Consider the following 19,357-nt stretch of genomic DNA (forward strand, 5'->3'; position numbering starts at 1 on the left):
CCCACAGAAATGATCAATGAATCTACAAGGCTGGACATTCATGGCAGTGCAGAGATGTTTGTAAGAAGGCAGATTTTTCTCAAAGGACTTTGCTCGTTTTGCATCTGTATCTGAAATATTCTCACTGCAGGAGAAAGCTGGGGAGACTCCTTCTACCATGCATAACATGAAGCAACTGCAACATATGAAGCGTGCAAGTGGGATGCTCAAATGTTGTAGATGAGCAGGGCTCTGCTGAAATTCAGGGGAGTATTGATAAGGATCTTCTTCCCTTACCCTTTCAATACAAAATCCACCTAGCGACACAGAGTATAAGAAAATTCATATGCATACAAACAAGAGGCATGTTGGTGTTTTTCTCCCACCGGAAATTTAGCATCCTATTTTTTTGTTGTTTCTAAGTAAAGAGTGTGAAAGATTTCAGGCAGTTAGAAATCCAGCTGTGAAGAACTGGATTTTTTATGCTGGAAGAGAAGGTATTGCCCCTGCTGTACATTATGACTTGAAGACTGATGACTTAATGATTTAGGAATGATTTCAGAGGAATTTGGAAGAAAATAGTCTAGAAGAAACATTTCAAGAACAACCTATCATGTAGTGGAAGTGGCTTTCCAGATTCCATCCTGAAACATTGAAACACAGTCTTTTAAAATAAAAAGGCTGTTCTAATTAAAGTTAGAACACGTGTTTTCATGTTCATACAGGTATCTGTGAAGTCTTCTAAGGTTTTGACCCCAAAGTCTGTCTGGGAGAAATGGTGGATGCTGTGGTAAGGGTGGATAGACAAGAACTACCAAGTTCTTCCCAAATCTTTTAGTGATGCTTTGTAGCTCTCTTTCAGTTTAACCTTTTCCTTGCTCTTTTCACTGGTAAATCCAGCACAACATTTCCATTATGCTATGTACATTAAGACAAATGAAAATGTCATGGAAGTAATTGCAAATAATATGTGTGCAGACATAAGCAGGAAATTCATTAGTCACCCATTTCTGAACTGTTGGGTTACTTTCAGGAGGGAGAAAACTGCACATTTCTGAAGACAGTGCTTACAAAAATTATTTCTTGAGATAAGGCTAATGCTGGACTGAGATTTGGAGATGTGCTATAGTTGCACTACAGCAACTTGGGAAAACAAATTCTTCATGCTTTGGTTTTCCGTTTGCAAACAAGCAAAAAAAGTATATTGCTTTTCTGTAGTATCAGGGCAGATGATCCAAAATTGTGCTAACACTTGCAGTCCTAGCATCGTTTGGGGGTGGTATGCGCACGGATTAAATTTAGGTGCAATGAATCCACACTTTGTTATTATAGCAAGGGGGTTTCCTCCATTTTTTTACAACCACTGATGCAATGCAAACTTCACGTAAGATGTTACCAGGCTTTTACACATGCTTCTCTGGGGCACAGGATGCCAACATTGGAGGTTCATCTCCTTGGACGTCAGACATACACATACAAATTTAAATATTTGAGATGTTCATTCCTGGCTCATTTCTGTAGAACGCAATTCATCCAAGCTATTTTTACCGTTTCCCTTAGGATAAGATACGTTATGTCCTGGAAGTGCCCATTTCTCTCCTATGGCTATGAAGCAGGTTTGTGAACATCTCAGATTCTAAGGGCTTGTGTGCTTGGATAAATCCGTCCTTGCAACCTTCTGCCCTTCTTTCTGCTGCTTGTCTCCCAGGTCACTGTCTGCACCAGTGCCTGGTTCTGCTGGGCTGTCTGTCTCTCTTTCCACCTCCTTCTAGGGGAAGGCTAGACGAGTCACCCTTTCAGGATGTCCCCAGTCACACCAAGTCCAAGTGAGGTTCAATAGAGGCATATGTTGTAAACCTAGAAGAAGAATCTGAATAGAATAGGGCTTTTGGTGATGCTCTCACTTCCTGGTTGCATCCATCATGGGGAAGGAGACCAAAGCCCATGCATTAAGTTGGGAAATGTGGTACAGAGGGTAGTGTGAAAAATAGTAGGAAAGGCCATTTATATGCTTCCCTGAAGACCATTTTCAAAACTTATTTAGGAGCTTACATGCTCCAGAAAATAGTGGGATTAATACCTGAAGACCATTGGAGGAGATAGCTCTGTTTGTGTGACACTGGCTCAGAAAAGAATTCCATGTCGCAGAATCACAGCGTGGTCAGGGTCAGAAGGGACCTCAGGAGCCCACCCAGCCCACCCCCCTGCTGAAGCAGCTCTCCCACAGCAGGTTGCACAGAGCCGTGTCCAGGCGGGTTTGAATGTCTCCAGAGCAGGAGACCCCACAGCCTCTCTGGGCAGCCTGTCCCAGCGCTCTGTCATCCTCAAAGTAAAGAAGTCTTTCCTCACATTCAGATGGAAGTTCCCGTGTTGCAGTTTGTACCCGTTGCCCCTTGTCTGTTGCTGGGCACCACTGAAAAGAGCCTGGACCCGTCCTCCTGACAGTCACCCTTGAGATATTTGTAGGCATTGATGAGGTCCCCTCTCAGCCTTCTCCTCTCCAGGCTGAACAGCCCCAGCTCCTTCAGCCTTTCCTCACCAGGGAGATGCTCGAGGTGTCATACACAGCTCCTATGAAAGCCCATTGAGGGCTGTTGCAGTCAAGCTGGATTTCTGAAAAACCTCCTTCTCCTCCTAAAATGTACTCATCTTAAACACCTTGCCATGAGCTTTATTAGCATTTTATTAGCTTGCCTTATTTTGAGAAACTTTCTGTTTTGTTATGGCTTTGGATTTTGTTTCCTGGGTTGAATAGCTTGGTTTATCATATTTCTGCCAGACATCAATGAATAACCGAGTTGTTCTGTCATTACACTCACTTTTACTGGGCAGCCCTGGCTATCGTCAGTGCCCTGTGCAACACACTCATGCTTAAAACAAGGACAGCTCACCCTTTGGAAACCTGCTGTTCTGGGAGTTGTGATTGTGCAGCTTTGTAAATATATATTCATTGCTCTTCCTGAGGAAATATAAACAAGGATTAGTTAATCAGAAGTGAGCTACACAGAGGACAGAGGAAAATCAATCATGTTTTCTTGGGCTGATTTATTTACTAATTTCTATGAAGATTTATATATTCACATAATAAATGCTGAGGAACCAAGCAAATAGAGTAATTCCTTTCATGTTTACTTCCACGCAAAAATATTCCTTTATGTTTTTCTCCCAGGGCAATTCAGGAAATTATTTTTAAAGGGACATTTATTTTTGCAGCTGATAGATTCAGTTGGATGGGTAAGTATCTCTGCTTCCATTGGTTTAAAAAAATGCGGTTACAGACAAAAGCTTAAAGAGATGAGTGGAGAATAAAGGATGAAAACACAAAAATAATTCAGTATCAACTTTAATTTTTTTTAATAACTTGTTAACCCTAGAGTGCATGACATAAAATGTTTAAATGCTTGGGGATTTGGTACTGCATTGAATGAGGCCCTTCTGAGGGATGGGCTCCAGCTGCTGAGCCTGGATCCAAGGCTATGTATTCCATATCCATATGCCCAATCCTATGGTCGGGATCACTGGGATCTGTCAGTTTGGTTTTGCTGAATGTCAGGAAGGAGCAAGCTGCTGGGTTTGACATCCCCAGATCCTCTGCTGTGTTAAGTCATTCACACTGCTCCAAACCCAAAGTTCAAATCAATGTAATGATGCTGGTTTACACCAGAATTTGTCCCACACACTTTCCTGTCATGTCATCTGAAAATTAAGAGGATTTTGGTTGTGCCTTATAATTGGTTGTGCCTATTAAAATACTGCATGTGAGCATTTGACTCCTTAATTAACCCATTCTAGGACACTGCATGGGTCTGGACCAACAGCCTCAACTCAATTTGGTGCAGCAGTTGTGATCCTGAGAAAACATCCTCTCAAACGCTTGTTCTTCTTCCAATAAAGATAACCACTATCAACCTTGCCTCACAGGGATCCCTAGACCACCAGGACTAGAGCAGCTCTCCTATCACCATTAATTCACAATATTGTAAGGGTCATAAGCCTCAGTTACATCTTGTGATCCATTTTGGACCACAGTGGGGAAATTTGCAGTTCAGAGAAGGCAAGTAATGGAGTGGTTTTGGCATCCTAAGATGTGTGCATATGACTTTATGGGAAAGGTATTTTGAGCCTTGCTATTTTTGGTGGTTGATCTCCATGCTGGTTAGCTCTGAGCCAAAGGCCACCAGTGAGAGAGAGCATCACAATAGTTCATGTGACTCCTGAGGTTTTGCACTATAGGCAAAGTAAAGGCAGCATCATTCCTTTCTCTCCTGATCCACACACGAAACAACAGCATCTTCTCAGCTATTTCAGCTTTCTCCTTCCCCTGAAACTTGTGGCTTAACTTGCACCAAAATATCATCCAGGGAAAGTATCTGCCAGCCCATCTCTGTTCCATTACCTCAACATGAAAAAGCCATTTCCAGATGGGGATTTCATTATACATCATTGATGGGGGATAAATTATTAAAGCAGATTCATAAAAAATGGAAGACATTTTACACAGGAAGGAGTCCTGACAGTAACCTAGATATGTCACAAAACCAGATTGCCAGCAAATAGGAAAACCTACCCCTCACCAGAGCAAAGAGGGGTAAACTATGAAAGATGCATGAGGGCAGAAGGAGGAATGAAGTGACTGGAATGGCACAGCAGGAGATAAAACAAATCTAGGTAAAGGAAACAAAAGAGAAAAGACAATGGAGGGAAGGGGGGTGTGAATAAGGTTAAATTATTCAGGTTAGGATTTTTAGGAGCCTTGAAGAAACAAGGGAGCCTAAGTCATCTAGGAATCGTTGGTGGGGGTGAGGGAACCAAGCAAACCTGACATGTTATTCACAGCATTAAAAAGAGCTGTTGAATGTTTTGTGCCTTTGGAGGAACCTTGGCTACTGTAAAACCGCAAACAGTCAATCCAGTTGAGGACATTTACACTCTTCTGAGGAAGTGGCCCATAAATCAGAAGGGAAAATCCAACTAATGCAATTCCATCACTTTTGGCCACTTTATACCATGGATGCTGTTAGCAGTTGCTAACTGAATCCCCTTCAGTTCTGCCCTCATCTTCAATGGATCTGTCTGGGAGCTCCCCCCAGCTACCGAGCTCATTCAGTCACTGCCTTATTAAATGGAAATAACCCATCAGATAAGGAGTTTTGCAGCATTAGCCCATGTTCATGCTGCTAGTGCCACTGGTGGGCAAAGCATCTCCTGTGAACTTTATACATCTCCTCAGCCCTGGGCAATGTTTTCCCCTGAAAATCTGCAGAAGTTCTCAGAGCTGTGATGCCCAGGATCTACAGAGGGTAAAATCCAGTCTGAAACACCATCCTGAACACTTTCCTCTTCTTTTCCAGTACTGCTGCTCCTCTTCTCGAGGGGATATATCCTCCCCAGACCAGTTTTATCAGCCAGCTCCTGGAGGCGGGAAGAGAAAACTTTGTCTCCTGTCTCTGTCTCCCTCTGTTGCATTTAATTTCTGATCTCAAAATACTTCTTTTCTTTCCTTGCTCTAATTTCTGATCTCCCGTGTCGCTCCTATTTTAGCCTTGACTTTGCTTGCTTGGGGGATTCCCCCCTCTCCGTCAGCCTCACAGATTTGTACCACTGCTGATACAAAGCACAGGCAAGGCTGTAAGGATATACCAAGTACACTACAGATAAAGCAGTCATGCAAAATTCAGCTGCATTGAATTACACTTGCTTATGGGAGGATAATTCCTATTAATCACGCCTGTTACAGTAATACCTTGGGATAAGCACAAAGATGGGCAGAGCACAAAATGAAACTCCCAGACACAAATACTTTGCAATCTAAAAAGAGAAGCATAGTAGGAAATTATATACAATATGCTGGGTGAGCAATATGACAGTTAGTATCTTGATTTGATTATTTTTGAGAGTGGGAGGAATCCGAGAGGGACATATTATGTAGGGGAAGAAAAGCTAAATGGAATGAGAAATGGAAGGAAGCAAGTGTCTGAGGATAGCAGTTGACACCAGGAGGAAGGGGAGGGAAATATTAGCAATGGAGAACAAAATCTGCCAGGATGCAGAAATTGTTACTTTTTATTAATAAACAAACAATTTTTTTTTAAAAAAAGTGAATATTCCAGCTTGTGGCAAAATGAAAATTTTGAGGTGAGAAGAGGGAGATGATGAGTTAAATCAGAACACTGTATTTCATTAAGAAATGAAATTCAAAGCTTTTTTTAAAATTTTTTTGAGGGGTGTGGCTGGTCTGAAATATCGTACCCAGTCGGATGGAAAAATATGTGTTATTTATGAGTTACACAAATGTTTCCTGAAGTGGGCATCTTCTGCCTTGATTTAGGTCAGCACTGAACAACTCTGCTGTTTCAAAACCTACCCCTGTGAAATTCAGCCTTACTAATTTTGACACATTTCCCCAGAGTTTCCACTGGTGAAATGAAAGTTGGTGGCCTCTTGTTCCTGCTCTCGCCTTGTACTCAGCTGCTTCAGGGAGCTGAAGAGGCAGAAAAAAATGTCTGTATTTTGGTGAATATGAGGGCTGGCTTTTCTGCCCCTCCAAGCCAGCTCCCTGAACATCAGATACTGACAGGAGAACAAGCCTTTCTTCTCATGTTTTCCACCATGGATGTCTGGGTTACTGCAATAACTGCATATAGCTAAGATCCTTGGCTGACTGGATCTATGGTGCCTTCTTGCCTGGGGTGCCTCTGATTCAGAGACAAGTGATGGGCCCTGAGACATCTGAGAGCAACAGCCAGATGCCTGCCAGGTCCTGCTTCCCCAGGACACCAGCAGCACCAGGGATCTGGAGCAAAACCTCCTGCAGGCCACCAACGTCTGGTGCTGGAGCTTTGGACTGGGCTCCTTTCTAATGATTGTGCAATCATGGTAATTGTATATTAAAAAATCAATTACTTAATCATGTGTAACAAGGACCCTTCAGCTACTGAGCAAGGCACACGCTCTGTGCAATTACTTGCAGGCATGTAATCTTACTTCCCTTTGTGCTGAATATTTCATTAGTTACTATTCACATCTTCTCGGAGGTGCTTTGCAATGGTTCGCTGATTGGATTTACTCTTGTTTCTTTTTGGTTCTACAAACGCTGTTGAGATAAATACTCCTTTTTATATTATCTCTTTAACAAGGAGGTTCTTTCTAACCTTCCTGTTCCCAAAGAGAACTCACCACAAGGTGAACATCAGGAGCTTGAGGCAGTTTTAGGTTCCTGCTTTGCCTTCAGGGTTCTTTGGATGGGGTCCCTGTGTTTTTGTCCCATGTCTGTACAGCTCTTGGCACCCTTGGGCTTTTGGCCATCACGGGACGCCATAGTGATACAATATGAACAGCAAACAGCAGCAGTGACCACCCATCCCTGCAAGTGAAGACTGGATCTCCTACAACATTCGCTCATTTTAAAGTTGATCCAGCCATGGCTGGAATCACTCTTGATTTACTCCTGCACAGGACCGGGGTCTGTATAGGAGGAGTACTTATGGAGGAGGAGTTATATCATAAACTTGCATTTTTACTTTGAAATACCTGAATGACTCCTCCAAGCCCAGGGCAGTTTCCTTCTGAACTAGACCCAGCAAACCAGACCCTCTGGTTTCAGAGGGCTTCGGAGCTGCCATGCTCCATGGAAGCTGCCCAGCTTTCCCCACCTCTGATGAAGTAGCTGCCTTGCATAATTAATTTGGCAAGGAAGAGCAGCTTTCTGCTTTGAAGTTAGCGCTTGCAAAAAATAAAGCAAATCCCAGCTCTAAGTGTAATAACACTTTCACATAAACCTAGAACTATTCATTGGAGCATGGTGGGCCACTGCCTTGCTAGAACTGTTGTCTGGGTACTTTGTGCACTTAGCCACCTATAGAGGACAGGCTGTAGGGCTGGACTACATCTCCCACCATATGCTGCATATGTCTTATGGACATAGGGAGCCTCACCCAGGAAAGATGGGCATACAGAACAACCAGGCCTGCTAATCCCATGAACCAGCTCTGTTACTCCTACATTTCCAGTTCATACTTTACAATTTTTCAATGAAACATTTTTGGTAAATATGCTCAGAAGAAATACTAATTTGCCAGCAAGTTTTGGAGTCTGGTCCAGCATTTGCCCTAAATGGCAAATTGAACAAATAGAACATTAACAGCCTCAGGAGAAGGTCCGTGATGATCTTGGCTATCACACAATGACAAGGGGACCTGCCAGGTGTTGCACAAGGCATGCTTCATCTGGCAACATCCAAATGCAAGTTCCTGACACCAGTTAAGAATGTATAGTGCGTTACAACTTCCCAGGATTACTGAAAAGAGTTGCTGATCCTATCAACCAGGCTTCCAGGATAATCTCTAAAATCTAGTATGATGCTTCCATGAGTTACGGACGTGAATATGAGCTCTCTGTTGCCCATGTAAACTAGAGAGACCATTGAAACCAGTGCTGTTTCACAGGTATGAAGAAAGGGCGAATTGGACCCATTTTTCTTTCTATGACTTTACTGAATATAAACCAAGGCACAGACATGCTAACTGCATTACATAGATCCTGGTGACAGTAACTTCTCAGTGCTTGACAGACAAGAGAAATTGTCATTCAGCTCTGATCATCAGCTTTATTGTATACCAGTCAGACGACACACATTTCATGCAGACTATACGTTTGCTCCAGCAGCCGGTCAGAAGAAAGTACTTGACTTCATGTGCATTGGTCCTGCACTAAGGTACTTGGTTCTTGGTCTGTAGCACCAGTGTTTTTTTCAGGGGTCCTGGAAGCAGAGAAAGAGCATCATTGCAAAGCTGTCAGAGCAATCGGCTGGTGTATGACAACAAAATGCCACCCACCCCTGAGCTGGAATTTGCCCCATGACAAGTGGCTCTGCAGACTGCTCCCCAAGCAGCCTGCACATGTTTGCTATGTTCTCAGGCTGGTTGCTGAGCCTGGTCCTGGTCCCCACAAGTAACTGGTCCAAAACCCATTGATGTCCACAACACTGGGAGGGCTGGAGCTCTTAACTTTTTGAGCCGTGACCAGGATCAGGCCCACCCATCAGCTATGAAAAATGCTTGCCAATTGATTATAACCTGCATCGAACGAGCACCTCGCTGTAAAATTGTCTCACAAAGAAGCAGTTTGTTTCCCTCAAGGCAGACGGTGAAAGCCCTATAACGCAGGGGAGCCGAGCTCCTGTGCTGCTCAGGAAGCACCAGGTGCCTGTTAAAAACAACTGACAGCAACCAGCAAACCCAGCTAACATACAGTAACCCCAGTTTGAGAGCACCCCTCCTCTTCAATGCCCCGGGAGACAGCAGGAGGTGATGATGGCACCAAGGCGTTGGATCAGCTCTGGGGCCAGCTCTGTACCTGGGGTAGTCTTGGGTGGGAGCATAAGAGAACAGAACCTGGGAGTTAGGGTAGATGCTGCCAGGAGAAGCTCTGGACAGGTGCTGGAGGGAAGGTCAGGTCTTTTTGAAGTGCAGAGGGAGAGATGGGAAGGGAAAATCTGTAGGGGATGAGGGAATCAATCTTTGTTAAGAGAAAGAGCAGGAGGATCTCCAGGGATGAGGAGAGATGTGTGATGGATGGGGAGGGATCTGTGAGGCTGCAGAAAGCAGATGGAGAGGTGGGAGAAACCTGCTCAGCTTTAAAATGGACAGCTTTGCACAGTGGTTGCATTAGGGGAGTGTGGAGATCCCTGTTCGTTCCCCAGCCTCATGTTGGCTTTGTGTAGAGAATGGTTCCAGCCTGCAAGTTAAAGGAGGGAAGGAGAGGCTGACACCACGGCCAGGACAGGTGCTAGTTACCTTGCTCCATGAAACCAGCCCAACGCAGACACAAATGTAACCATCCCTGTATGAGAGGCTCACGGGGCAGGACCACGTGGAGAGGCCTGGCAGGACTGGTCTCGCTGAAATACTCACCCTTGTCCTGACCTTTGTGCTTACAGTGAAGAGACATTTGCTGCCAGAAGCTGTTGGCAGAGGTTGGTATCCTCAGTGCAGGAAAACTGCCAAGTCCTTCCAACCTACCAGTTCCTATGGGAATGAGGTGAGCCCAGCACCGTAAATCAAGGGATCAGAGGAAAATGCAAGGCAGGTCCTCTTTGAAAAGATGCCCTGCTGTGAGGACAGATCAGGTCCATGCTGTTCATGTACAGACACCTGCTAGGACAGGACCTGTTGCCTGGTCTCTGGAGAAGGCTGGAGATGCCTGCACATCCTTGCCAGTGGAGAGCATGCCCAAGGTAGCTTACATGTGCAGGCTGAGCAGGTTGAAGGCTACTAGCAGCTACTCCTCTGCCAAGCCACCCCTCTAAGCATGTCTTCACATTTGATCTAGTAAGGGAGGAGGCAGAGGGTGTGAGCTCAGGTCTTCCTGTGCCACCATGTATGTGATGATCCAAGTTGTAGGTGGGTCAACACCAGACTAATCACACCTCTTCCTTGGTGTCCAACCCTGCCCTTGCTGCTGCCCTGCATTTCAGAATAGAGCTCGAAAGCCAAAAGTCATCTCTTGCTGGAGCAACATAAACTGTTTGAAATCACCCTGCAACAACACTTCCCTTAGCTCCTGCTAGAGTCATCAGAAGAATTAACCCTTGAATTCTTGAGTCTTGATGTGGTACCTCTCTGTCAAGGCAACCAAAAAAGCTGGTGCAGGCAGTGCATGGGTGGATACTTCATTTTAATCTTTCAGCTCTTTCCTTATGAGTGTGTGCATCCTTCAGCCATGTATGGCAGACTGGCTATGACCGAGCCTCCTGGAGGAGAAAGCATCTGTGTCCCATCCCCACTCCCTGGCTTCCTCTTTGCATTGCATACAGGCAATTGTGTGATTGTCCGTCCCAGTAAAGCTCATTCCAAACCTGTTTTAAACTGGAAGGAGTGTGAGGGGGAGGTAATTACATTATTTTCCCCAGGAACTGGTATCCAGGGACAACACATTGCACAGCCTCCCACCAGAAGGAGAATGGCCCTGGCTGCTCTCTGCAGGGCTGCACAGCAAGGTCTGGCCCTGGCTACCAGCCTTGGGAGGAGCGAGCTGGGAGGGTGCAAACTGGAGGGTTGAAAGGAAAGCCTAATCCTGAAACGTAGCAAGTCCCAACACACAAGCAGCAACATTTACAAATTATCTTCCCCATAGCCAAGTGAGGAGGAAAGAGTTCGGAGATCTTTGCCCTCACAAGGGCTGCCAGTGGCAAACTGTTGGGTTAATTATGTGATGTATCAAGGTGAAAAAATGCAGAAGATATTAATTGGAAGTGACAGATCATTACTCAGATTACATCTGAGAGAGGGAGATGCAGAAAGAGTATGACATTCAACAGGGGCTTGTATCCCAGAGGCAGCACATGGTGTCTGGAAATAACCAGTGGATGACCACCATAAGCACATGTAGCACAGTCTCCTCTTTGCTGGTCCTGGTATAACAACAGGGAGCTGGGGTCTTGTGACCTGAGGTCTAAATTTGCCTCTGACAGTGACAGGCTCCAGCAACGTTATCCCATTCTTCACAGATGTGGAGGACCTGCTTGCAGCTCATCCCTGTCCTTCTGTGATTCAGGTCTTAATGCTTTGGTGGTCTCATATCAAAAAGACCTCAACATGTTTATCTGCTTCTGCACATTTATCTTCGTTCAAAGCAGTTTAACTACTGGGGAGCTGTTATGAGACCGTATTGACAGATCCAACTCCAGGCACATGGAAAGTTAAAAGTTGCCTTCAAGAGAAGCTAGAAGCAGCAGGAATTCTCTACTGATGGCTCAGAAACAGCAAAATAGTCCCAGGCACACAGAGCTGTTAAGTTCGGTGCTGAAGGGCCATTTTTTAAAAAAGAATCACAAGAAATCTGTCCTTTCTTTCCCAGAGAATTTAGGTGAGGTGACGGCTCTCCTCTGTGGAGGACCTGACCTTCTGGTTACAGCCCTCACCCAGGAGGACACTGGCAGGTTCATGTTCCTCAGAAGATACAGACTCATCAATTCCTGGGCAAATGCAATTAACAATTAGGTTGCAGGATATAGCGAGTCACTTCTCCCTTCTGAATGCTTTACTGCCCTTTGTGCACTGAAGTGTGCTGTCTGAGATAACAGTAACAAAAAACCAAGTTGTCTTTGCCCTGAAAAATGGCCTTAATGTTGTACTTGGTAAGTTACATTCCTTGGAAAAGGCAACAGCATCAAATAGTGGGGCTAATGCTGTAAGATAAAGCAGAGAAATGAAGCATTTCAGCCTGTGTCTGTACCTAAGCAAGCAGAGGTGTTGCTATCCCTTGCATAGGTTGGGTGGCCCCTGGAAATGTGCGCCAGTCCGGGGCTAGCAAGGGCTGCAGGGGAAGAAAGTGTCTGGTTGTGAAACCTGACCTGAGGTAGGTATGAGGTAAGCAACAAGGAGCTCAGCACTTCAGAGTTTAAACAAATGCCCACCGACAAAGCAGCAGATATACACGCTCTTCCAAAGCTCTGCTAGCAGAAGTGTAGATGTTAGAAGACTTCGTCAGCTATGGACCTCAGTGCCATGCAGGAATCTTGTCCTGAATACTATTCAGTTCCTAAAACTGTGCAGCTGAGATGTTTGGCTGCTGGTTTAGGTTGTTCCAGAGCTTTTGCACTCCTGGGAGTCTAGAGTTTGGAGGAGGAGGCAGAAGCACTGTGAAAGCATGGCAGGTGGGAGCAGGTGAGGTGGCACACAGGAAAGGATGAGGGCATTACCTACACTAAGGGATCCTCTTTCCCACTGCCTCTTTCCAGCATCTACACTGGAATCCTTAGAGCCTGCAGATGCCAAGCAGAACAGAGTGGCAGGTCTCGCTTGTCCTAGATGAAATCTCCAGATTCCTCACTGAGGATAGGAGCTCTCCACACACTTCATCTCTTCTTTCTGCTCTTGCACACCTAAGGACAGGAACAGGCACTGAAGTAAGCCAAGGGGACTAAGCACTGCTTGATCCTTCTCCCACCCATGTCCACCAACCAGCTTCAGTTTGGCCTTGAGTTAGGACTACAGACCTAAGTTCCGCAGATGGCCCATGACATCAGACTGATGGCCGTACCGTGAGCTCTGCTGCTCACTCAGCATGGTAAGAAGTCTCTTTTGCTTCTGGCAAGGTGGTGTAACACCACTGGCAGTGGGGGTCACTGTGAGGGTAGAGGAACTGAGATGCTCCTGCAGCTTTCCTTGTGTGTATGGAGCACCTGGGAAGAAGCATCATCTCCATGTGCACTGATAGCTCCAGCCAGCACAATCCAAACTAGCACTTTCAGGCACTAAATTAGGACAAGGAGGCAGCAAGGAGCCACCTGGGACTTAGTCACAATTGGGTCCCTGCTGTACTCAGGTTGCAGGGACCTGAGTATGGGCAGATTTAGTCCTAGCCTGGGATGAAGGAAGCAGATTCAGGTTCAGGGCACCTTCTGGACTACAAGAAGCCTCCTGGGCATCCATCTCTGAAACATGTCCTGCTGCTAAGCCAGCTTCTGCTTCTTCCCCTGAGAGGTGCATCTGCTTGGATTTCCACTGACACTCTTCTGCACACTGTTTTCTGTATTGCACCAGGAAACACAGTTCCTTTACCATCGTCTGCTTCTGCTCTGGGCTACAAGATCTCTCCTTCATTCTCCTCAGTGGCTGCATTTGTTCAGCCACCTGTCAGCCCAGGACATCTCTGCATGAAGCTGGAGAAAAGCCAACCTCTTTACCAGACGCACCAGAATTGCAAAGGACAGAAGGTCATGCAGCTCTGAATATGCTGGGCTCCTATACAGACAACTAAACTTGTCTCTGTGGCTGTAAAGAAGAAAGAATGAAGGTACGGGGGAACAAAAACACTAGCAGAGTCATCCCAAAAGATCATGGATAGAGCTAGGACAGCAAGACTGACTGCTCAGTTGGCCATGAGGACAGACACACAGTACACTTGCAGACACATCTACTGAAGCCACACCAAGAAAGGAGAAAGGGCAATTGGTAGGTGAAGTATTATTTATTCTAAGCAGTGAGCGTTATCACATAGTAAAGACAAAGAAAAAGGCTTACAGTCCGAGAGACAGGACATGAGACAGTAACTTGAGGAAGATGGGAAGGAGAAGGTTCCTGGCAGAGCTGATTATTTAGGATGACATGGAAGGTAAAGGTGCTGGAGGGGGAGAAGTGGGAAAAAACGAAGGGTTGGAGAAGCAGCTGTGGGACAGACAAAGAAAAGCTGGCAGGGATGATGGAGGGAAAATGATTTTGAAGGCAAGAAGGAATAGCAGCACTGTGGGCAGATGGGGTCTGGTGGGGTGGTAAGAACATGGAAGGGCATGGGAAGGAGCCAACAGTGACAGAGAAGTCCGATCAGCAATGACATTTGGGGAGAGGGGAGGGAGCAGTGGCAATGGTGGCAAGCAAGGACATCCACTGTCCTGTGACTCCAAAATACTATTTCAGTAAAGGTGCCTTGCTGGCTTGTGTCCCTGCTGTTAAATCTCTTGGCTTCAAGCAAGGTGGCCACTGCTGAAGTGGTCCTCAGTTGGGTACTAAATCCTGAATCAGGCCAAGGAGCAGGTCAGTCCAATGACCAGGGAGTACTCTCAGGATTTCCCTATCTTGACCATCGGGTACCGGCACCATCAAGTGCTCCTGGGTGCTGTTTAATTGCAGGAGACAGACCTATTTGTCACAGCCATCATGTGGTGAGATCCCCTCCATTACATGCCATGCAAGGTGCTCCTCACCCTTTGCTGTGACCCAGCTCTCCAGATCTCCCTCAGAGTCAGGCAGGGCACACAGGTCTCTGGCTCCACAAGAAGATACGGGAAGACCCAACTTTGCTCAGGGGCCTGAGGTTGCTGCATGTCTCAGGCTGGTTGGGGTGGGAGGTGGGCAGGTGACAACAAGAAGGGGTTCAGAAATATTTCCCCCTTTCCATCTTCCACACCATTGAACTGCCAACATTGAACGAACAGTTATGATTCCTCAGTGCTCTCATGTATTGCTAAGATCTGTCACTACTCTTCATCCATCATTTTTCTGGCACATGGTCCTTGCCATTGGTTTCCATGGAGCAGACTTCCTGCAGGGAAAGCTGGCGCTTTAGAAAGCATAAAGACGCCTTCAATCCATTAGCAGGCTTCTCTTTTATCCTTGGGTTCACATCCCCGCCACATGACAGTCCTGATTAGGCAGCTGTTTCCAAGGCACTCTGCAACAGAAATTAAGACTGTTTACAAACAATCCATAGTTCATGATAACCCACCAGTCCTGAAGTACTCAGAGCTGTGTTATCCCTCATCACAGATCTCTGAGCCTGTAAGAAGACCCAGTGGCATTACTGGAATTGCTCCCAACCCAGAAAGCTCATGTGAATATGGACAAATGGAAGTGGGATGCCAAATCCCCAACTGGATCAAACTTACCGTGACAGCTGGAACCTGGGAGAGCTGAAGCCCATGTCTGAACCATCACAGTATTTTCGAGCTGTGCAAAAGATACTGTTCTTAGTGCTGAACATGGCCATGTCATCATGTTCATACTAGGCAGCTCCTCTTCTTTATTTGACGTTGCTGTTGGGGATGGTGGTTATTCCTTGGATGCTGGGAGGTACCAGCTAAGGCAGATACGTCTTCTTAGGAAGTCCCTTTCTCTCCTGCACTGGCACATCTCTATATAAATCCCAAACCCAAAGGATATTGTGACATAAGAGGCTGCATTTGTATAAGGGCTGACATGTCAGCTGATGAAATATCTGTACTCATCCTTTGACCTGGCTTTACCAGTCAGGGATGTAATAATGGTAACTGAGGTTTTCAAAGGAAGCTCAGAGATTCAGAGTGGCATAATTAGTAAATCTCAGTCCTGTGTCCAAGCCACTTAAGCTTCCATCTGATGCAGGGAACGGGATGGAGAGCATCAGGCAGGAACCTCTTCATCCACCCACGCATAAGGCTCCCGGGGAGGTGTGCTGGAGCCCTCAGCACGCCATGTATTTGAAAGTGACTGATTAAAATCGGAAACACACAGGCCACTCCTCATGGGGCTGCTCACACTGTGCAGTTGTTAAAGCAGCATCTCTGCAAAGCTGCACTCAGATGCTCTGTTATCAAGAACTTGAGAAGCAGACTTGACTCTTTAAATTCAACATGCCAATATTCTCTCCCACTTCCTTGTCCCCTCACCCAGACACCAACATTGACAATTTGGACTATTTTTACTCCAGCCAGTGCCTCCGCACTAAATGCTCTTGTAAGACAAAGCATTTAATTTTCAGCAACCCACCTCCAGTGCTTTGCACAGACATCATTCTCAAAACAGCCCTTGGTAAGAGGTGGGCAGTGCCAGTCAGTAATGACTTGGCAAAGATGAAGGAGTGAGTCAGTAGCAGGGGGTTCAGACAGTGATGGTTAAAGACCAAATAGTCCAGGTCCCCATGCCTGTCATCAGGCCAGTAGGTCCTACTGTCACTTAAAAATGCACCCTGCCCCTTTGGGTGTTTAGGCTTTGCAATGCTGAGCGAGTTCAGAGAGCAACAGGCAGCAAAGGCATGTTTTCCAGCACTGAGTGTGGGTAGCTGGGTGGCACCAGATGGATGACCCATCCATGCTGCAGCACGGAAAAGACCCTGTATCCTTGTGTCATGGGCAAAACATTTTGTTGGCCAACATGGATTGTCATAGGTAAGCCCCCATCAATGACCAGTCTTTTAACAATGAACATTTTCTCCAATACCAACTGTGGAAGGGTGAAATGAAAAATCCCTGGACCTACAGCTCAGCTAAAACACTTTAAAGGTCATATAGTTATGTGTGATTGATGAATGGATGAAGCTGGTGGGGAAGGGAGAGGGAAGGCAGGGTGATACAGCAGGATATCAGAAAGCAGCAATGTTATTAGCACGTAGTCACAGATAGAATACTTCAAGAAGTGATCTGTAGACCAGGCAAGGATGAGAAGTAGCACCCAGAAACTGTAAGGCAGGAAAGAGCTGGTGCTCCACGGAAGTCAGCAGAGCTGTGTTGGAGGAGAGATTTCAAAATAAAACCCCAGTACAGACAAATCTCTCCAGGTTGGTGGGGATGTTATTGGAATATCCATTAAAAGAGAAAACATGATTAAAAATAAAAATTGCAGGTAGGATCTTACAGGCTAATTAAAAGAAAAAAGAGGTGAAGCTAAGATCAGGGTTCACCATTTAAAATAAAATTGTGCCTCTAGCTCTGCTTTCTTCTCAACCATCACCTTCTCCAGATAGACAATGCTTTCATTAATATAAAATGAGCGCTTTGCATTTCCACGGACACTGCCAAGCGCCTGTTCAATGGTGGCCAGGCTTGCAGCACACTAAAAGTGCTCAACCCAAGAATCTGCCACCTCTTTCAATGAGGATTTATAGCCCCTCAACCCCTCTCACGGGCCTTTCAGGTGGTTTGGGCCAGAGCAAAAGCTATAGGCAGTTGGAAAAGGGTCTGTAATTAAGTGACTTCATACACATCACCTCCCCTCCCTCCAACTCTTGATGGGGCTCAGTTTCTGCTCCCTGATCCAGCGCAACGTGGACACGAGCAAGGTGCAGCAGCAGCCTGCATGCAGGGCACTCACCAGGGACCCTCTGCTCAAGACACTGTACACATAGAAAAGAAAAGCAAACTACCTGCTCCGTCCACATGACTTCACTGTCCATCTTCACATTTGCAAATGCTTAGCTTTCCCATCAGGCTAGTCTGAGGTTAGCAGCCATCTAAAGGGAGTCAGACTGTGACAGCTCAGTTGTCCCTACGGCAGGCATGGAAGTGGCAGCTCTAAGCAACACAAATCTGATTATGGTTGGAAAGGTGTTTCACTTAACTGTGCTTCTTATCGAGAAAATAAGATCAAGGAGGTGGTATTCGTCTTTAGCATTTATTTATCATTGGAAAAGAAACCCTTTGAGCAAGCAAAGATCACAAGCACGTCACAATCAATTGGCTATACATTAACGTGTGTGTGTGTGTGTGTGTGTGTGTGTGTGTGATGCTCATTAGAACAGCAAGAATGAAAAAGCACCACAAGGAGGTGTGCTTAACACATTACAAGAGACAATCTGTGATATGCAACCAAACCCAGGCCACAAAATATTAATTAGACACTTCCTATCTGCCTCCAAGAGGCAAGAGTTTGTGGAATTCATGGCAGCCATGTTTTCACACTGGACGCGTTGCAAATGAAGAAGCATGTGATCGGTGTGCAAAGCAGTCAGAAAACAGGAGCTCAGTCAGCAATTAGCACCATTTTGCAGAAAGGAGTAACAGTACAATACAGTGAAAGTGAGAAAGCAAGCAATAGACAGCATAGGAATTTTCACAGGGTAAAAAGCAAAACATTTTTTTTTCTTTTTACAAGGAAAGCAAAACAAACATTACAAATTAGCAGTGAAACAGCATCTGCATTGTGGTAACTGGAAGCACAGAACAGCAGAGCACTCTTTCCCAGTGGGATTGACAAACTCAGAATCCAAAGTGAACATGAAAGGGCAGAGATTTGGTCTCCTTTCTGATAAACCTGAGTGGGTCAGATGGGCATAAAGTCTGTGGAAGGTGGAGCAATGCAGGATTTCACCCTGAGGCCTGACCTGCTGCAGTTCATGGCATTCAGTGTGATGCTAAACTGTGTGCTTGGGTGTAGGCTGAGGAAATGGTGCACAGGGAGCCCAGGATAGGACTGATATCCCTACTTTGCTCCTGTCTGAGAGGGAGGTCCCTAGGCCCTGCCAGTCTCCCAGGCTCTTTCTGCAAAAATCGAAACCTTCCAAGGATCATTCATCCTACCCAAAGAGAGGTGTCCAAAATCGGTAGATCAATGGCCCTTGGAAAGTTCCTTCACTAGAGAGGGAACTTAAGACTACGGGCTAGCACTTCATACCTAGATTTGGAATTAGATGCCACCAAAAACTTCATGTATTAAGGAAGAATAAGGCCATATCTTGATCACTCACTGAGCATGGTTCATTCAAACACTGTGATGGATGCTCTTCATTGAGAAGAAGCAATCCTGAAGCCCTGGGTGATAAGTGGTTCATCCAGAGTCATGGAGATGCTTGGATTAGGTGGTCTGAGCACCTCAGTGATGTTCCTAGGGCAAAATTTGGTTACCCTTGAAGTCGAGGGCTAAATTCCCATTGAATTCAAGGTGAAATGGTGGCAAGTGTAGTGTCTCTTTCAATGTGGAACTTAGGGCCAAAAATAATAGGGAGAAAGGGCATGGTCTTTCCTTAGGTACAGTGAGATTGGGGTTACTGGTAACTGTCTGCATGCCTTCCTGACATGTTCTGCCTGCTGTGACATGTTACCTTCATGGCTGTTACTATATCCAGCGATAGGAAAGGACATCACTGAGGAGTGTGAAGATGCATGAAGCACCTAAATGCCAAGGAATCA

The 19,357-nt window shown here is 45.7% G+C and overlaps 1 protein-coding gene across 1 annotated transcript in view; it reads right to left on the reverse strand.

The window, feature by feature from the left end:
• Nucleotides 1-8,331: 8,331 nt before the first annotated feature.
• Nucleotides 8,332-19,357, reverse strand: part of MAP6 (microtubule associated protein 6) — a 45,589-nt gene continuing 34,563 nt past the window's right edge. Inside the window, exon 4 of the mRNA XM_037376157.1 lies at nucleotides 8,332-8,737. Coding sequence (XP_037232054.1) covers nucleotides 8,668-8,737 — 70 coding nt within the window. The 3' untranslated portion in view covers nucleotides 8,332-8,667. The remainder of the gene's footprint in view (nucleotides 8,738-19,357) is intronic.

The sequence above is a fragment of the Falco rusticolus genome, chromosome 2 (assembly GCF_015220075.1).
Source record: "Falco rusticolus isolate bFalRus1 chromosome 2, bFalRus1.pri, whole genome shotgun sequence".
Classification (NCBI taxonomy): domain Eukaryota; kingdom Metazoa; phylum Chordata; class Aves; order Falconiformes; family Falconidae; genus Falco; species Falco rusticolus.